General features: G+C 37.9%; 1 protein-coding gene across 3 annotated transcripts; it reads right to left on the minus strand.

The window, feature by feature from the left end:
• Window positions 1-988: 988 nt before the first annotated feature.
• On the minus strand, window positions 989-15,022 carry LOC110371938 (probable nuclear hormone receptor HR38). 3 transcript variants are annotated; one of them, XM_064035210.1, is made up of 5 exons: window positions 14,688-15,019; window positions 14,506-14,607; window positions 5,691-5,767; window positions 3,956-5,378; window positions 989-3,821 (listed from the first exon to the last, which is right to left on the minus strand). In XM_064035210.1, the coding sequence occupies exons 2-5, from the start codon at window positions 14,567-14,569 to the stop codon at window positions 3,559-3,561; spliced, it is 1,827 nt and encodes a 608-aa protein (XP_063891280.1). In that variant the 5' UTR covers window positions 14,570-14,607; window positions 14,688-15,019; the 3' UTR covers window positions 989-3,558. The 3 variants fall into 3 exon arrangements, with proteins under 3 accessions (XP_063891280.1, XP_021184079.3, XP_063891279.1); XM_021328404.3 differs by lacking the exon at window positions 14,506-14,607 and having other exon boundaries at window positions 14,688-15,022; XM_064035209.1 differs by having other exon boundaries at window positions 14,506-15,018.
• Between the last annotated feature and the right edge of the window lie 2,386 nt (window positions 15,023-17,408).

Consider the following 17,408-nt stretch of genomic DNA (forward strand, 5'->3'; position numbering starts at 1 on the left):
ACATAAAAGTAGTGTTTCTTCGAGAATTTCTCAAATTTAACGACGAATTAAACACAAATTCGCCTTGGGCGCCCCTGAGCCCGCGGCGCCCAGGTTATTCGCACACGCTGCACCATAGGTTAAGATGGCCCTGATGCTATCCATTCATTTGGATACAGTTCTTGTAAGTTGCAATCTTTGATGAAATTTAAAACAAAAATAGGAGTAACATTCTGAACAAGGATTGGTTGGGGCGCCTGCGGCGCTTATATGGCGCCTGGACCGCGCCCTACCATAAAACCGCCGACTGCGATATCTGACATGGAGGCGCGAGCGCAGCTAGCGCGATTTTTTTTGGGGATGCAAAGGATGAACCCGTCAAAATTGATAGGGGACGACCAAAGCGAGGGCGGTTTAGCTGAAATTTTATTGCTAATCTACTCATCTATTTTTAGTAAAAATATGTTTATTACGTAATTATGGTTTAATTTTGCCGTATGGGTTAATTTTGCCGCAGCCTAAATAGTGCCGCCCAGGGCATTTGCCCCCCCTGCTCTCTCCCCCCACGCTACGCCAATTGTTGATCTTAAATCGTTTGTAATAATTTTTAATTTTGAAAATGATCAACAGATGTAACTGAAATCGGCAGTGTAAGTAATATTCTTAGCGCTATTGCTGTGTTCGGAAATATTGAAATCAAATAATTGGTAAAAAGATATTGTTTTTTTTTAATATAACGTGATAAGTCGCTCGATTTGCCGCCCCCTAGGACGTGCCGCCCGCGTGCGGTGCACGCGCTGCACGCCCGCTTACGGCGGGCCTGGTTGTCAGAATTTCAGTTAGTTTAAACAGCCACTTGTGCTACGAGAGTGGTATGTCTTAGAACGTTATTTCATAATTTTGAGATATGAAAGCTAAGAACTTTTGCTCTTTAGTAGAGGTTGAGCCCTATGTTTGTTACCTACTATGATATAAGGGTTTAAAAATGAGAATAAATAAAAGAGACGTATTTCCATTGACGCATTCGCATCGATATTATTTTGACGAAGTATTTACAAAGAAAATGTATAACATATCATAACAAAAGCACATTATGTAACTATGTTGAGATTTAAGAAATGCAGTTCATTACAAACCTTAGAAGAAAAGATAATAATTAGGTACTTAACATGTCACTTAGGCGAAAGGTATACAGGTACACACCTATGGAGGGAAATATTACATAATGATGACATTATTTGATTGCCTGCATAAACATGTATTTATTAATAGTAAGGTACTAAGTACGTAGGGTAGCGTCTCTTGTAAGCTCTACAATAAGTATCGTATTTATTATTTAATGCTTTATTGTTTTAATGATGTCAACTGAGTTTGTATATGTAGGTATCTATCTATATATAGGAAACCCTTTGTGTGCGTATAACGCAGACAGCAACTCTAGATAATGTCCATATTAAATGACTTATGGCAAGGCTTGCATGGGTATAAATATTAAATGGCTAACTGGTACTAATGCAGTTCAGGTTGGTTTATTAAATCTATGTATGTTCTTAGAAGCGCTTACATGCGACGGTCCCTAACTTATGGGTTATGGCTTATTTTAACATTGAATGAACAAGAGTAGGCTTAGCAGGCTTGTAATGTAGGAATGTCAATTGCAGTTTTAATGGATAAGTAGTCTCGTTTTGTAAAAAAACATAAATTATTTCGGTTTAGGTATAGGGTAACAGTATTTCAAGCACAACCGAAGTATTACGTAGGTACAATATTTAGGTTCAATCGTTATGAAATTCGTCACAATTGAAAAATTAACGACAAATAATTTTCTTGACTACGATTATAAATCTATAAAATTAATAATATTAGAAGGGAGTTGTGGCGTTCGAGTAAAAAGTCCAGCATTATTATTAATTAAGGTTACTACCAAATTCTTTGTATAAAATTATTAATTTCCATGCGTCTTGAATTTCTTAACTCTACGATGTAATAGACAACGTTTATCACGAACTCTATGTTAAAGGACATCAATTTCAACAATCACTCTCATTTTATATTTATCGGAATAAATGTTACTTTAAGGAACATCTATTCACTCACCTACTCAATAGTTATGACAGATATGAATCTTAAATTCCTTGACCTATCTATGTACCTACTTAAGTTATAAATGTAGTTAAAGGTTGGACAGAGCACCCAGTGGTACAATAGGTACGTGCAAACATTCCGTAAAAATTCTATACCTACAGTGCTGCTGCAGGTATCTAGTCTTTTGGGAGATACAAGGCAACATTCAGCTACACAGACATTGATCCACACCGTCAGATTACGTAAAAAATATCCGCCAAACGGCGATCTATAGATAATGATTTAAAGGATCTTAGCATAGCTCTTTCCGGATAGGCCACACCAGGACGTGAGTTATCACCTATTTGGTCCAGTGAAATTTTTAAATAGTCCATTCTTCGATTACTCAAAATGCGGTACATAAAAATACAGACATCTAACCTGATCATATCAGTAGTGTTTCTATTCATTTATACTTACGAGCAAAAATAGACAGCGACTTTAATAGCAATTTAATTTAATGTAAATTTGTTTATATATTGGCCTAGCTTAATGAGATGCAAAGGATATCAATTAATAGGTACAAAGTGCAATCACAATTTTTAAAAACAATATCGTGATATGTTTAAATATTTACTAAATACATATATAATATGTATTTCAGTAAGCATATAAAAGGTCCACATAAGAAAAATCTACGCTATCTACCTATAAAGGTACTCTTTAAGACACGTTGTATTTTAAGGATTTACATTGGGGACGTCGAACATGCTGAACTTTTTCTCAGGCCTTAGGTATAATTATGATAACAAATTACATTAGTGTCCTAGCGTCTAAAAATATTACAAAATAATTTAAAACTAAAAGGTAACTTCCAACAATCGTGTCGTTGTCACACTAACATCGCTCTCCGGCGTCACTCGGGGGCGCGCGGCGCAGCGCGGGTAGGCTTGCTGGCGCGAGCTGCCGGCGCCCGCCGTTCACATTCGTACAAAAGGACATTAAATGCCTTATCGTTCTTAAAGTAACTTTACTTATATTAATTATAATAAAAAGCCCGATATTTACGAGCAAATTTTTATAACATTTCTAAGTCTTGTGACTAGATTTTCCCTATCTAAAGTAATACGTAAGTAAATAACATAGGAATATTTGTACGACAAGATGCCATCGATCACGAGCGGTAACTCAAATGCAGACTACTAAATACACAACATTGTAAGAATAAACGAAATCACACCCAAAAGACAAATTCCTAAACGTTTCAATAAATTAATCTTAACTTAGGACTTACATGGTAAGATTGTCTCTATTAAGTAGATACTTAATATTAAATTCATACGAGTAGCACGAACCGATTCCGTGGGAGATCGCGTCCTAACTAACGTCCATCTAAACTCTAGAAAAATATTTTTATAATCTAAACACTTAAAAAAATAACGGAGTCGGCTCTAAAACAGAAGGAGAACAAGTTTCGAAGGCGGGAGTGGTCCTCGGGGGTGGGGCGCGGGGCGTTCAGAAGGGCAGGCTGGAGCGGAACATGTTCTCGATGAGCGGCGGCGCCGGCACCAGGTCCTCCAGCTTCAGGTAGAAGATGCGCTGCAGGCCCTGCACCGACAGCGAGCGCAGCTCGGGCAGCGCGCCCAGCACGCGGCTGAAGTGCGGCGCGCCGCCGCCGCCGCCCGCGCCGCCTCCGCCCGGCATGTGAGCGCGCAGGCATCCGATTATCTTCATTTGTAACTGTTCCACACGGTGAGGTTCTTTGAGACCGTGACGATCTGAGAACAAAACAAAAATGAATTATTAAAACTTGACCCACGAAAATATAAATAGTATTGTATGAGATATGTGTAATAGAGTTATTTTATGATTTTTTTAGCGATTATTTACAAGTATTTATTGAAATACACACCTGTTATCAAAGTTAATGCGCAAAGACAGGCAAACGTCGATATGTCGATGTCCATTGAGTGTAGCGTGTTGCTGAAATCCAGTACAGCATGGAGCCAGTCTCCAAAGGATCGCTGGCACTGCCGCTTGTCGAGTACGACGCCATTGCAGAAAGTTAACTTGGTGTCTTCTGGACGTGTGCGGTAAGCGAGTCGTAGAACGAATAGTTCAAGACGAGCTGATGCAAACAGCTGTTCTCGATCTTCCGGGCACAAATCGCCGTAACCTGGTACTTTGTCGGCAAACACTTTGATCATATCAATCGATGTTGTCAAAAGAGTGTAAAATTGTTGAATCACTTCTAAGTCCGACATTGGTGGCTCCATGGGATTTGGTTCCCGATATTGGGAGTAGTCGAGATTGGCAAAGTCCGGAGAAGTATCGACATGCGCTCTCACAAGCGCTGTGATCAATGAAATAGGAGGACTCGGAGGTGACTCCTGTGGACATTTCGGTTTTGACGGCAGTCTACCACGTCTGCCCTTCAAAGAATCAGTTCGTACGACTTCTTTTACCATGCCCACATTAAGACATTTCTGGAACCGACAGAACTGACATCTATTTCGTCTTCTCTTGTCTACAGGACATGACTTTTCGGCTAAGCACACGTATTTAGAACCCTTTTGAACAGTTCTCTTAAAAAATCCTTTGCAACCTTCGCAAGTCCTAACTCCATAGTGTTGGCAAGCGGCGGTATCTCCACACACAGCGCACAGCTGGCTCGGCGATGACGGAGCGACGCGGGGGCCAGCACCGTCCGGCGCCACGCCAGGAGAACTGGACGCGGAGCTAGGTGCAGACGCTTGCATACAGTGAATTCGGCCACCAGGAACCTTGGGGCTATCATTAGAGCTGGTGGACTCAGACCGCTGCACCGGCAAGGAAGCTCGACGTTGCCTTGAGCTTTGGTCCGTAGATATGTGTAGGTCCACTGAACTCGGGAAGGGAGGTAAAGAGTACGAGTCTTGATTAGGCGTAACACCGCCGGTATCAAATGTAGGACTGCACTGTTGCGCCGGAGCGTAATATGTTGACGGTACGTATGGGATTGACGGTTGATGATATTGATACAGAAGTTGAGTGGACGTATGTCCTTGATATGCGCTCACGTTATAGCAGTCCTCGTCCATTTTGATTCCAAATTCCGCCATTTCTTGTTTAGGATAACGGACCGAATAGGTTTCTTCAAAACTAGGTAACGCTGGGCCTAGAGTCGGCGATGAAGCCTCGCTAATGGGCGTAGCACGATGAGATTTAACTTCAGGCGGGACCGGGGCGTGAAATTCGACGTCCGGGAATGGATCTAGATTTTCTTCTAAGATTTCAGTCGAGTCTTCTTGATATTGCGGCGACAGTAGATCAGTGAAGGACGAACCGTAGTTGCTCTGAAATAGAAATAACAATCAATAACGAAGGCGTCGCAGAAGTGGTAGGCGGTGGATGGCCGTCAGGGGCGGCCGTGACTAACCAATGGCGTGCTTATTCAATTGTCTACTCGATTCTATAAGGGCCGTATGTAACCGCCTATTTGACAATCAATGCAGGTGTTCTAATCAATAATGAATTGTATTATGGACGTTAATCAATAAATGTGATCGTATTACAATTGTTTATTTTTTTCTGGCATATTTCAGTTTAATAAGATCTTGTTTACGGTACAAAGTCAATATGGCTACAAAGACAAAAGTGTAACTTACGTGTGTCTGCAGCAGTAGCATGCTGGAGGAGTTGGGTGTGAAGGCGCTTGGCGAGCGCGACTCTATGGCGCTCGGCCCTGTAACAATCAGACATCATCACTTTAGTATGATCCACTGTACAATTAATAATATTAATTTACTGCTACTTGACGATCCATTGATTTTGCGTAACAAAAATGCGCAAAATCGAGAAACAACCGGCACTTTAACGGAAAACGGTCAAGCAAGGCGAAATGCCGATTGTGAATGCGTCGGGTAGCCGGTAGACATGATATTGACGGCACCATCCTTTGAACTATCACGCTATTCGAGCCATGCATCATTTATATTTACCCTCGGCGAACATACTTTGATTCTTCCTTCACCACAAGCACTCGATGCTAACTAATCGATATGTACCTACTCTCACCGGGTATTCGAACCCTGATCAGTGGTGATCGCTACCCTTGTACGACTAACAATGACGACGGGAAGGAAAGGTCTCCCATTTTATACAGCAGTTTTGCCAACCGAATATTGGCGTTTTGAATACATTGTGTCACGGTGCTTGATTCGCCACGCCCAGAAAATTGAATCCTATGTATACACCTCATCTAGGTCTATTAAAACAACGTCGCGAACAAGCAACGATTTAATATTTAATTTGTGCTTTATTGTAACACACTAGTGTTCACAATCGCACAGCGGATGCGCTCGAAAATTTTTGGGGCGAAAAGGCGATGGATCCCTTGGGAGGTTATGAAATCAGTGGCATTTGCAGTTTCTATTATGTTAAGAACCATTAATTTCAGTCTTATTAAGCTATAAACAAAACAAGCTTTTGTTACCATCAGTTTGTTTTGAACATTTCTAGAAATATTAAAATAATATTCTTGTACAAAAGTACTCGTTATATACTAGCGTTGAGGAAGATCGACTCATTTACTTACGAACACGACTTATTTTTATAAACGAAATCGGTGTAAAAATACATATTTCCCACTGAACTTTACCTACTGCAAGCTACTAGACTAATTAAGACATCTTGATAAGATATAAATATTATTCGAATTTCGCCAAAAGAAAAGCTTTTAGACATTTCTTGATTATTTTCGTTCTTTTTACGACTTTAAAACTATGTATCTAAATAAATAGGTATCGTTCTTTTGATATGTTCATGAAATCACCAGCTTTCTTTATAAAACCCATTTATGTACTTATACATATAGTTAAAGTTATAATAAATATAATAATACAATTTAGAGATATCGTTCTAATAAAGTCAGTAATTATGGAAAAATCATAGGAATAATGCTGAATTATATCAGCCGCTATGATCACATCTTTATATTTTATTCGAACACTTCATCCATACTATGTAAACTCTTATTTGTAGAATAGCAGCAAATAGCCGTTGTAGGGTCAAATAAAAAAAAATAGTGGCGACGTTATACATGTTTTGTTTTAAGTTGAGATAAAAATCTATGAAGTCGTAAAGTATTCAAATGTAGATAAGTCGATGTTGTACAATAGAAGATGCATTTAACTTGACAATATTTTCTCAAAACGTATTGTAAGACCTTCGATGTACTTACTATTTTTTACGCACGCCCGACTGATATCGAAATATTTATCTACTAATATCTTTACACAAATAAAATGTAGCTAGGTCGCTTTAGATGTTCATAATAGGCAAAACTGAAGTTTGATTTATAATGTATCTGAAGAGCTAACTTTAAAGAGTAAATTACTGTAAATAAAAATAACCACAATCGTTTTAGAGCGAAGACGCAGTGTTTTTTTTTTTAATTTCTGAATTTAATATTATTAATGAACGTAGTAATAATGTAGATAATTTGTCTATTAGTACGAGATAAAGTTGACTAACTAATGAATACAATATGCACATAAAACCCATGGCAAAATAATAATTAGTGAAAAGTATTTATTCTATGAGATAAAGATTTCGATAAACCCATAAAAAAACCAATAGAACAGGTGTATTTGTATTAAGACAATCAAATAAGGCTCATTTAAGTTTCGTTATTTTTCGCAGTTGTCCGCAGAGCCAATATTAGTGATTGAGAATGCTAATTATGTCAAATTTTATGTTAATTTAAATCTATTCTCGTCGCGAATCACTTTATATTTGCGGTGAACTGCGTCTATGATATCATAGCAAAATAACCCAAATAGTATGAAGTCATTAAATAAGTCGGCTACTATACCACTACTGTGTGTGAATACTAATTTCGTATTACGGGATTTTAATATACCTACACTAGATATTTTAAATCTTGTCACAATTTTGAACCGATTTAAAAAAAGAGGTGGTTCTCAAGTCGCCGATTTTTTTATCAGTACGTATTAGGCATCACAACTGCTTTACGTTGTGCAAAAGTTGTAAGATTTAAATTTCGAACACTATAATAAAAAGTATTTTATGTTTATGCAAATTAATGAATCGTTTATGTGAATGGCTAATTGGTATTTAACCTTTTTAATTAAGTGTTAATAATAAATGCATGACTATAAAGTAATAATTGACTTTAATGAGAAACTTAAGTAGTTTATCATTTCAATGTACAAACAACTTAATTTAGTAAAGTATGAAAGCAATTTACTGCTGACTAAATCTATTCGCAATTCATAATTTACATATATTTTAAAGCAGCCGACATACTACCGTTTCTCTATATTGAGCTTGTAATTCATAAAAAAAGTATGTCTATTGTCCTGTGTTTACAATTAAATGCTGTTATTTGCTTTTTTATATAAAAAACAAGTTAGATGTTTGAATATACACTTAACACTGAAAAGTTTAGTTTGGACGTTACAGTTATACTAACTTTTTAGAAAAAGGAACATTGACTTTTTTATGAGTTAAAAAAATATAAATTATAGTCATCACTAGATTGGACTACAACAATCAATTAAAGAAAATATATAGTCAATAAAATGTTACTATGAAATTGGTTATTGTTGCACGTAAGACAAATATCTTTACGATGCATTAATAATATAATTCTTCAAACAATATCTTCTTTTATGAGATTAAGATAAATAATTAAGATAAATACCCAAAAATAATTAAGATAAATATGATTTACAAATCCCAAAAAAATATTTTCTTAATTTTTACCAAAGCCCCTGCATGTATGCAGTTTAAGTCTTTTGTTCCTTTTTTTTGGTTTCTACGAAAACTACGTAACGACTACGCCGTAGGCCCTACGAAAAACACGAGTTTTTAAATTTTTGGCTTCACTTTGAAATTAATGTGAAGTGCTTCAGGACAACTTTTTCGGTTATTTAGGAAAGAGTTCGTAGTTACATTACAGAGCGTTTCAAGTAAATAAGTAGATAAGTTTATCGAACAAAAATTATTGCTTTTGTGCGTCCCAATGCCCTCTATTAGATTCTACGAGAGTTACCTTCTCGGGAAAGCTACGCACGCACAGTGGAACTTCGCTGGAAAGGAGGTTGTACACTGTCTAATCGTATCACGAACTATCCGGCAGATGGCGTTAGGGCGTCATCCACTGCGCTATTGATTATTTAAAGTTTGCATTAGTGTGTCTGTCTACGTCACCCGTCATCGATTCAGTTTGAAGTAGACTATTAACTCATACGTACGTTATCGGCAAACAAGCTTTTATGAGCTTTCTCATTATATGACGTTTTTGCGCGTAGCTTTTTGCGTAATAGTCGCGTGAACACGTCAGAGGAGTGTACGAGTACATAGATTAGTTTGTTGTACAATGTCTGGTCATCACTAACATGCGTAGCAGATAATATAGATAATTATGAAGCCATAACACTATCATACGTATTTTGAGAATAGGCAAAAGTCCGTTAGATACTTTTACAATTTGAAGCTTGAGGAAAAACATTTTTTTCCATATTCAAATATTGAATTAAACGGTACACTCTTACAACTGACCAATGTTATTTAAACGTTTAAATTTTCCCGCCATAAATTGTGCGCGGGACATAATCGTATTCTACTACTACTACGGCCAACTGCAACCTGTTCGTGCAACCTCTTTACTTATTCCTAACTTAAATATTATTCACAGCTGACAGAAACCAGCGAACAAACACATTGTGATGCACGTGTTACATTGATTTATTTCAGAAGCTTTGACACAGGCTCATGTTTCATAATTTATTGTTGAAAACAAGTTTTATATAGGTACTACAGATAGAAGTTTTTACTATAAGTTCGTTAGACATACTTATTGTAACCTCAGGTTGAACCCTAAACAAAAATAGATATAAAGTTAGTCGACGTAACAGCGTCTAGTCTGGTGGCAACTAGTCGGAAGGGCGCGGACGTCACAAGCGTGTGTTATATCAAATAAACGTGATTTCGGTGGAATTATCAGCTGTTGTGGCTGCGTGGGCGGGGGCAGGCTTACCAGTGACGTCATCAGGATCGACGTCACAGCCACCCCCCGCCGCCACCTCTCGCGTCTGCAGGTAAAACGTTATTGAATATGCCGCCCCTATTCCGCGTCTAATTTCATTTATCGAATGCTGTTAGAGTATTGAAATTGCGCTAATGAGTTAAGTGTATGCTTGAGGGGCGAAACGTTTGATGTGATTTATCAAATTAAAATGTTACTACGAAATCTAATTAATTCTTAAAGCAACTTTTTTTGCGCTACTAGAGCTTTTGCCACTTGTCATTGTTTTTGCATACTAGATAAAGCTTCTAGCTTAAGGTAACATGCTGTTTTGCAAGTTCATTTATTTATTAATATTTTCTTGTAGATACGATATTATTTTCTGTTTAAAATTGTTATGACCGGCGTGTCCGCCGTTTCTCCGGCAGATGAAACCACCCCGAGTCTTGTTGTAGGCTACGGAAATTATGTATCTACGAGTATATGTAGGGAAGTCGGTTTTATGTGATGTAACGTAAAGCATTTACATATGATTATGATTGTACTTGCCTATAAATTTAAAATTGCGGGTTATACATTTCTTTTGCTGTCGACGTTGCAGATATGTATTTATGCCTACATATTTTATACAAAAACATAATAATGTAATTACAATACAGAATATAGTTTAGATATTTTTTCTCGATCGAATCTTATTTTTGCCAGCAATAAGATTTACACATTAACATAGTTTTACAATGGGGTTTTTTAGAAGTTGAACAAAATCGGGAATCGTTGGTAAATAATTCAAAACAATGTTCTCTTATTAATTTTCTCTTAATTTTCTTTTTAGATTGAACTGTATTTTTTGTTGTTGTTTTATTGATAGGTAAGCATAGAATTCACAAAAGTATAAAATAAAGGGAAAATGCTGTAATACCTAGGTATAGGTATTCCGTATATAACAGGAAAATCGTCTATTATAAAAACAATGTTTTAAGCTCTTAATTTAATTATTTGCATATATTATTATGAACAACTCACGTCAGACGAGAAAAAATATCTTTTTTTTTATCTAAATACCGTCTAGACAACTTCAGTGTCCTTGTTTTACCGGATACTTTTGATAGTTTGATTTATCTATACTGACAAGATTTGTCTGAGTTCTCAAAGCAGGTGAGTTCCTACTAGTTTGTACTATAGACAAGTATTAAAACACAGGATATCAGTGACAAGTGACCAGTTATTGCGAACTTGCGCTAAAACATCGCAAGGAAGCTTATTAATTAGTCAGTGTTTTTTTTTATATTTTTAAAGAAGTTCTGATGAATGTAATTAATATCGGGTTCAAAACTAAGATGTCTGTGTTTGGCGTTTTGTATTTGTTTTCAGCCGAAAACGCGAAAGTTATAATGTAACGTAATTATACATTTATAAGTGTGATTTTTTGGTTGGTTAATAATTTAGAAATTAACGAAGTTTATTTTTGCATATCAAAATAGACTCATAAAATGGATTGTTAACATTTCAAAGTAAAAATTCACTAGGATACTCCTGCCAGAGTTAAAAATAATGAAAGTGAGTGTTTTCGCACTAACGCATTACTGACAAGATCTTAAATATTATTTTAGCTGCACATAGTTCGCAAATTATGTTACAACGACCATATATGTACGTTCTTTTTCGGCCTTGGTACGTAACCATGTAATTAAGTGATTCTAACGTCGAAATATTTATCACAAATATATCAATGTGTTTGTGAAACTTAACCTTATATAAATTTTAACATAATTAAGTCTAAGATGTACTTATACTTTAAAATCATGATAATAAATATAAACACAAACAAGTACGAATGCTAACAACGAAGTAGAAAACTACCTTGAAACTGTAAGCGGAATTTAAAACGAAGTTCAACTAATCAACAATTACAATAAGTCACACTAGTACTACTGCTAATACAATACAAATAGAACATACATATTTATAAAAGAGAAGTTATATTTTCACACCTACCTATATTTACAATGCGGTGCCCCTGAACTGGTCACACCCCTGTCTCGGATAGGAAGGCAGAAATTTCCTACTGTTATCAGAGCTTTTATACCTTACTTCATGGATTTTGGTGGCCAAAACGTAGTCGGTCTATAAAACAACATATCTTGTGATCTGTCTAGTGCCGGTAAAACCACCAAATTAAGTATATTGACTTTGTGGGTCAATATTATCGGATGCAAAACACAGCCGACTACTCATGTTTTAATATTTGTTGTTTGCGTAAAGTGATTCTAAGTTAGGAGGAAGTCGGTAGCCGGTTGGGCGGCAGGCAAGGGCGTCCTTGAAGCGCGCGGTCGATGTGTGACGTCACGCGTCCATGACGTCACAGGCTCCGCTCGATGCGGAGGCCGAGGCCGAGGCCCACCGCACCACCTCACGCTCAGCCTACCACCCCACCATTTACTGTCGTTTCAAACACCACCCTCATATTTTTAGACTCGTGACGCAATCCCGCTATTAAACGAAAGCATTAAGAATCTAAAAAATAGCGCCTTCGAGGAATGAGGTAGACGTCAGTTTAATGTCTGTCTACCGGCATTAGGTACTGTCTTTACAGTTCGCATGTAAATTATATTGAAGGATCCTTTAATATGTGTGAAGTTTTTGACTAAAAGGTAATAGAATCAACATCAATGTAATAACTACACAATACAAAAAAAATACAGAACTGTTCCCCGGTGCGTGTATTGAGGGGAAAATCGCAGTATCTTTTATTTCTGGCTAGGGGTGGGTTCGGGGGCCGCAGTGAGAGTGACGCGCTCCGGGTCGTGACGTCACGCCAGCTGGCGACTGATAGCAGACGTATCAATACACTGTGGAGTGTCAACCTTACTTCCCTACGCTATTATTTAATTCACTCAATTGATGAATTATACACGTTAGACACTTTTACTGTCTACTATTTTATCAGTTTGCATACTTTTCAAAAACATTAGCATACATTTGCCAAAAATGTTATTGTATTACTTATAGAACCGCTTTTGTCCAATATTAAGCACACACTTATGAAAACAAAAAGTGAAAGTTTGTTATTCTATTTTAGCATCAATTTAGATAATTCGTTGGCACCTCAGCGTTTATGTAGGAATGTTGTTATAGTGTCTACATAGGAAACTTAAGCTGCAGATAGTCCGTCAACAATGGAACATGTTTGCTTAGTTGATATGTGGATATATGGTAGAATAGGTATAGTAGGTATCGGTAGTGCGTCGGCAATTTGCACAGGCTCGCATCTCGACAGGTGCAACGTCTGCCGGTTGCGACAACCGATTGGGCAAGTGGCAGCAACCATCGGCTGGCTGAGGCCATCGGACGGACCCGATCGCGACATAAACATCTCACATTATACTTCAAGTTACCTAACGCGCGGTCACTCAAACAAATCCGATTATAATTTAACGAATCAACTTATTATCAATTATAGAGTGCTTGTTTAAGTCACGTCGGGAAATATTTAATGTTCAACTAACAATTTTCGATCAAGATGATTGGTCTTAGGACAGATTCAGAGATAAGTATAAGTTAATTTATGCTGCGAACCGGCATGTGTCATCCTAAACCGGCCCTGCCGGTGTGGAAATATATTTCACCATTAAGTACTTGTTTCACCTAAATTCTGGTAATTCACTGTCACTTTTAAAAATATTCATAGATCCGGTGATGACGATATTATGAATCTTAAACACTATTAGTTTTAGCGAACTATTATAACCGGTAATTGTGCCTATTATTTGTTCCACACTATGTTTTAATTCCGAAGACTGTGACAAGTTTTAATTTAAATTTTCCTCATTTTCCTCTCCTCCTTCCTCATATAATTTTTTATATGTTGAACTCCTTTTGTCTGTATTTTTTTATGACAAAGTCATAAAACATTTTAATTGAAAATTCTAGAGGGACAATTGTAGTTCAAATTTGAATTGACTAGTATATTTCTTATTGGGATGTGTTAAAGCTTTCAAGGAGCTTTTCAACGCTTTTTAAAAATTAGTAACATAGAGGTTTTGCTAACACTCACTAATTATCCCAATGTTATTTTGTTCATGAAAAATAAAGTAGCTTCTCCTTAAAGCAGCTTTTCCTTAAAGTCGTTTTCACTTATGAATTTTTATCACACGCTGTAACCGGTAGGTCATGACCTAGGCATTATAATAAACGACCGCTTTATTTTTTTTATCACAGTAGTAACCAAGAAATATCACTTTGTAAGTGTACTCAGACGAAATAATTGAAAGCTCTGATACAATAAAAGTTTTGAGAGTTGTAGGTACTAACGAAAAGTTTAGGTAGAGGGATTAAAAGTAGTCGGTAAACATTCGGGATAAAATAAAATATAAATTGTTCTTAAATTAAATTAAAAAATAATAAAATAAAACAAAAAGGGAAGTACGTACGTGTGTGTTGGAATTGTCTAAGGCCGCAGTGTTGGCTGGAGGGCGTCAGCAACGCACCTCGCATTCTAGCCGATGGCCATCATCACGACAGTCCCACACAGTCTACAACACCCAGAGGTTCTACACAACGAAAGCGAAAATAAACACAGAAGTGGATGGCGGATCGTCGTGCGGGCGCTGACCTGGCGCAGGCTTCACGGGCTCCAGCGAGGAGGCGCGCGGCTCCAGGGTCAGACCGAAGCACGCGCCGGACAGTCCCAGCTCGCTCAGCAGGATCCTCATGCGGCCGAGCACATTCCACTCACTGCACGCGCACTCACTCACTCAGTCAGTCGGTTGCGTCGGGGCAGGTCGCGAGAGGGCGCGCGGAGGTACGCGCTGGCGAACGGGCGGTGCGTTACTGAGGCCGCCGCCGCCGAGGCTGGTGGCTATATCGCGCCGTCTGACGTCACGACGGCGACGTCACGGATGCGACGTCATTAACGGTACCTCCCACGGCCCGCCCGCCGCCGCCGCCTCGCCGCCCGCCCGAGCCTGCGCTAACGGCACCGCTCGTACGGGACGGAGCTTTCATACGGCCGCGCCGCCCGCGCCCGGCCGCTACTTCGTTCCTGCCTCACTGTGTGTGAGCTTTCCACGGCCGAGCGAGCGCCTTCACAAGTATTAGCGTTTACTATTACAAATGTACGTCATTCAACAAATACGTTCCTGTTGAACTCGAGACCATCTCGCAAAAACGATTGTTATTTTTATGACGTAGTAAGACGTTTCAGGAAAGCTAAATATAGACACACGGGCGACGCTCGCTCCTTAATTTCCTTTAATGCTTGATTTTAGTCGATTATTAGAACTATTTATAGTTTTTATTGGGATAAGTTATGTATTTGAAATGGCTTGGTATAGTTAAAATCACATATCTACTTTGGTTTACAATATCAAAGTCTATTAGGAAAATACGTTCACGTAGGCCTTAAAATCACACACACAACGTGAATTATGTTTGCTACCTGGTGATTTAGCATTTATTCATAAGGTACTACGAATTAACATTAGGGTTTCAATTACCTTATCGTTGTATGTATATTTTTATAAGCGGTATGCTTGTGTAGCGCAAAATGGATATAAGCTTATTTAACCTGGAAAAGTAATAGGTATCTAATATCTATCATTTTGCTCGTAAATAAATATATATTTCAATGTCATTCAGGTACGAGTATAATTTTATATGACTAGAAGAGTTACTTAAAATTATTTTGTGGTTATTTAATTCCAATTTACTTTCCCACTATTTTTATCATACTCTGTAATGTAATAAGCGCGATATAGCTGTATCAACGTTATTTCTGCAATAGTTGTTAAGTTATCCTGTTTAGGAAGGCCAATCATTTTAGGCTTTGATTTTTTACAGCATATAAAGAACACATATTAGTTGGCATCAGAAATAATATAACATCTTCTCATTTACATATGAAAATTTTATTTAATGATTGTTAGTGTTTGAAAGCACTGGTACTCAGCTGAATCCGGTTAGACTGGAAGCCGACCCCAACATAGTTGGGAAAAGGCTCGGAGGATGATGATAATTGTCCGTGTGACTTACAATTTCATCATCGTCTCAACCATAGGACGGCCACTTCTGAACAAAGGCCTTCGCCATTTACTTCCATCAATATGCACATTTCAAAGTTGAGCGGTTATTACATATCAGTATTTAAATGTATGCAGAATCCTCATAAACCTCATAAGTTTTGATACTGAAATTGAATACTTTTGTCGTAGTTTTAGTACCAAGTCTTGTACTACCAAATATTTGAATGAGGTGTCATAATTTCATCCATCTTATATTATTTCTTCTGAGTGTAGCTAAGGCTCTCCTCCATAAGTTTATAATTATTGGACATCTAAAGGTAAAGGTAAAAACTTTAATTAAAGATTTTATATATCGACCTTAAATCAAGGAAAAGTATGTCTTTATAGAAAAAGGAAATAAACTGTGTATAGTAGATATTGTCAAAAGCCCTGAAAATTGTATCGCGCTAGCCATGGCAACTCTCTCCGAAGTCATACAAGTGTTTTGTGTCACTATTTTCCTCCTATGATTTATATAACAGGTATCGTCATACCATAAGCGGTCGATAAGTTTCATCTGTCGTCACAGTATTTATCTAATAGTACGTCACTTCTTGGACAGACAGATTATATTGCCCTACACAGCTATACTACAGAGCGCTGACGAGTGAAAGTACCTGGTGTCCATCCTTCATTAAAATTGATTACTCCGTTTAATTGGTCGCTATGTATAAGTGTTCCAGAATAATTACAATAAGTAAGTATAGTGTTTATTGTGGTGCGTGGAGACAAATGTGTCGGTGACGCTGATCCGGGGCGGCGGGGGGGTGCGGCGAGGTGCGGGCGGCGCGGGGGTGCGCCGGCGTGCATCGCGTCGCATCCCGTGCTCCCATTCGGGGCAGACTGGCGAACGTTTCCGCATTGATTGTAGCCGTCGTCACACGGAGGACACTTATAGCGCAGTTCGAACACTTGTTGCACACTTGCATTGGTGTGTCGCCGAGATTAAATTTGCAACCAATGCTCTACATACCGCTTGCGATCCTAGTCCTTAAAATTTCTTTTGACTCGATAGACGGAAGACTAGCTAAAGAGTTCAACGTTCCTTTAGATCTAAAACTGAAAAGCTTGTTCAGCTGAGGATGAAGGGTTTTTTAGTAAAGTCTAGGTACTTCACGCAGTCTAGGTACGCATGTTTTGGGAATCATTACGGCATTACTCTCTGCAAACTTATAACAAGAGCTCCGTTGTGATAGCAGTGTTTAGATTAGGATTTAAGATGAAGTTTAGATTAAGATATTCAGAGATTTTGATTTGTTGTTGTACATTAAGAA

This window comes from Helicoverpa armigera, chromosome 6 (genome assembly GCF_030705265.1).
Source record: "Helicoverpa armigera isolate CAAS_96S chromosome 6, ASM3070526v1, whole genome shotgun sequence".
In the NCBI taxonomy this organism is placed as follows: Eukaryota; Metazoa; Arthropoda; class Insecta; order Lepidoptera; family Noctuidae; genus Helicoverpa; species Helicoverpa armigera.

Excerpts from the sequence above, each read along its gene's own strand:
- LOC110371938 (XM_021328404.3), bottom strand. The coding sequence starts at position 14,787 with ATGAGGATCCTGCTGAGCGAGCTGGGACTGTCCGGCGCGTGCTTCGGT. Across the intron at positions 5,379-5,690 it reads TGCTACTGCTGCAGACACAC|AGCAACTACGGTTCGTCCTT; the intron begins GTAAGTTACACT and ends TTTCTATTTCAG. Across the intron at positions 3,822-3,955 it reads CGCATTAACTTTGATAACAG|ATCGTCACGGTCTCAAAGAA; the intron begins GTGTGTATTTCA and ends TTTTGTTCTCAG.